Source organism: Hemicordylus capensis, chromosome 6 (assembly GCF_027244095.1).
Source record: "Hemicordylus capensis ecotype Gifberg chromosome 6, rHemCap1.1.pri, whole genome shotgun sequence".
NCBI classification, from domain to species: domain Eukaryota; kingdom Metazoa; phylum Chordata; class Lepidosauria; order Squamata; family Cordylidae; genus Hemicordylus; species Hemicordylus capensis.
Genome location: NC_069662.1, coordinates 116,523,938 through 116,526,936, shown reverse-complemented (window position 1 = coordinate 116,526,936; position 2,999 = coordinate 116,523,938). Strand labels below are relative to the sequence as shown.

The 2,999-nt window shown below is 51.8% G+C and overlaps 1 protein-coding gene across 1 annotated transcript; it reads right to left on the bottom strand.

The window, feature by feature from the left end:
* Nucleotides 1–312: 312 nt before the first annotated feature.
* HOXA13 (homeobox A13) lies at nt 313–2,712 on the bottom strand. The gene is made up of 2 exons (XM_053263890.1): nt 2,001–2,712; nt 313–557 (listed from the first exon to the last, which is right to left on the bottom strand). The coding sequence occupies exons 1-2, from the start codon at nt 2,710–2,712 to the stop codon at nt 313–315; spliced, it is 957 nt and encodes a 318-aa protein (XP_053119865.1).
* Between the last annotated feature and the right edge of the window lie 287 nt (nt 2,713–2,999).

The following is a 2,999-nucleotide window of genomic DNA, read 5'->3' as shown; positions in this document are numbered from 1 at the left end:
ATACTTACACGCTTTTCGACAAAATGTATATCTTTCTTAAGTGAAACTGAAAGATCTCTTGTTTGGGCGTTTGGACTCTATAGTCAGTCATTGAAATGGCCTCTTTTGGACTTCAGGAGAACTGCCAGTCTTAAAGCATTTCTAATACCCATACTTTTTCAAAAACCATAATTCCAAAGACACAGAGTTCTTGTCAAAGAAGAGGTTCATTGTCTTGTTTTTTTTAATTATTATTATTATTATTATTTTAATCTGGACCAACAAAAGAATTAGTTCTTGAGTCTCAGGACAGCTGTATTTCCATGTAATCCATTAACTGGTCGTCTTCAATTTGTTGATAACTTTTTTCTCTTTCACCCTTCTGTTCTGGAACCAAATTGTGACCTGCCTCTCTGAGAGGTTTGTGGTGGCCGATATCCTTCTTCGCTTGTCCTTGGTAATGAATTTATTTGTAGCATATTCCCTTTCGAGTTCTTTTAGCTGAACTTTAGTATAAGGCACTCGTTTCTTTCTCCCGCGCCTGTAGGAGTTGGCATCCGATGGATGCGAAACCACATCTAGAAAACAATATCAAAACAGGGATGGGGGTATTATTATATTTTAAGTGTTTATCAATTTAATATGACACACACACACCCCTTGTAAGCTGGGCTGAACGAAAATGTGCTTGAATCAAATGGCTCACTCTGGCTTCTAAGACACCCTCCAGAATGAATGTAGGGTTTCCCCGCTACCGTTAGTAAGATTTTGCTGCAAACCTCTCACCGTTTAAAATCCAAGGGCTGTAGGAAAATTATACGCAGTTGCAATAAGCTATGAAGTGTGCGAGCGGAGACATTTATGGAAAATTCTTGTTAACCGGGAATGCTTAATACCCTGCAGCAGACTTCTGCAAGCTGCTTTCCTCCTGGTCCACACAGAGGAATTCCATCATGCACATTTCCTATCTCCATTCCTGGGTCTTGCACAGAGCTACCAAACCCATAACTAGCTTTGGTGCTGCGGGAGAACCGGATGGGGGTGGGGCGGAGAAACAGTTGGCCAGAATCATTGAGAAGCAAGCAGAACCAGTAAGGATTTTCATGCTCACTTAGACGGGCCTGCGAGCAGGCGGAAAGGAAAGAGCAACGTCCTTAGTAGCCACACTAAGGGAGTCGATCGAACAAGAGTACTGTCGATGCTACAGGAAGCAGCTTCGTTGGTGCTCCCTTTGCAAATAAGCCCGTTGCTAACTAGAAGGTCCTTCACAGCAAGAAAAGAGCACGATTAGGCAATTAGCCAAGCAGTATTATATGACAAAAGCCCGAAGCACCACTAAGACTAAGATGGCTGATAGTGCCACAAGGTATAGCAACAAGGCGGAAACTCATACTTAGATGGAGACCACAGATAAATAAGCACACGAATACTGATAGGGTTGGCACAATGAGAGAAAGGGGAGCATGTTCCCAATACTAATAATACCTCCTGGTGTAAAGAGGAGGACTCGTAGGTACCATAGCACAAGAGGCGACGTCCATGGTTATTAGAGGGGAGGCTGATGGCACGGAGAAAAAAGCGGGGCGTTCGCACTAAGAGGCCTGATCGCAGCGGAAGACTGCGAACATTACTTGGAAGTGGAACTTCCATGCACAGTAACGCCTCAAAGAGCCACATTGCAGGAGTGATGATATCAGGACTCCCCTTCACCTAGAAGATCTACTTATACTGGCAGAGACCAGCGGAAGAAGAACACCCCAATTATGTCTAGGAGGACTGGCGATGGAGTAAGAGGTCGAGATCCTACCCGCTCATGGGCTGACACTTCGGCGAGAGGAGTCGCCCGGCTGATACTCCGAGGGTGATGTGGTGGCAGGAGAGTGTTAAGGGGACTAACACTATGTTAAGAGAGGCCACCCTATGATTGCTAAGAGGGACGGCGAACCCCGGCTGAGGAGGAGGGGTGCTTGGAAAAGACAGGCATACTCTGGAGTAAGAGAAGGGCCGTGCAGGTGCATTACCCGGGAGAGTGGACTTCCAGAGATGGGGCGGCTGGTTCTGTTCCTTGGGGCAGTAGACTTGCCCGTTCCAGCCATTGGTGATGGCCCAGGGCTGGTAGCCTTCCATGGAGAGCATAGAGTCGTGCCTGGGCTCGCCAGGGCCCCCGATCGTGGGCACCACGGGCATATCCAGGTATCCCGGCACGGGCTGGTAAGGTCCGGCGGCGTAGCCCGGGTAGAAGGCAAACTCCTTGGCGCGGGAAGTGAAGTCCTCGCCGGCGGCGGCCACCGAGGTGTCCATGTACTTGTCGGCGAAGGAGGAGGCGGGCTGGGCGCAGGACTTGAGGGCGGCGTTGTGGTGGTGAGGGCGGCACGGGTAGTAGCCGCTGCCGAAGTAGCCGTAGGGCAGGGCGGCGGGGCCCGAGGAGCTCTGCACGGCGGCGGAGCAGGGGCTGCACTTGTTGACAGCTGCCCCGGGCTCTGCCATCCCGGCCGCCCCGGGCGCCTCGCTCGACGTGTAGGCGGCGGCGCTGCCAGGGGCTGCCAGGGACGCCGGGTGAGCCATCAGATTCCGGCACTGGTTGGCCGCCCCGAAGTTGCTGCCGGCCGCCGCGGCCGCCGCCGCCGCGTGGAAACCGGCTTCCATGTTCTTGTTGATCTCCTCCAGGCTGTTGTCGTAGAGGAACATGACGGGCTCGATCCAGCGGGGATGGAGGAGCACGGAGGCTGTCATAGCCCGATCCGCATTGAGACTAGTGGCTCTTTTTTAAAAGCCCCAAAGACTGAAAAAAGAGATACTAAATCTCCCAGACTTGACCAGGGCTGACGCGCCAGTGTCGCGCCAGGCTGGCGCTCATTGGGCCGCCCGCCCCCACGTGATATGCAAAGCAGCTGATAAACATCTGAGGAATAAAGTGCAGATAATTAAATAATGTCCTAATCGTGCAGGGGCTGGAATTCCAGCAGCGGACGGCACTGGCGCGCGGCTGCCCCTTCCACTCACGACTTTGCGTGACAAGG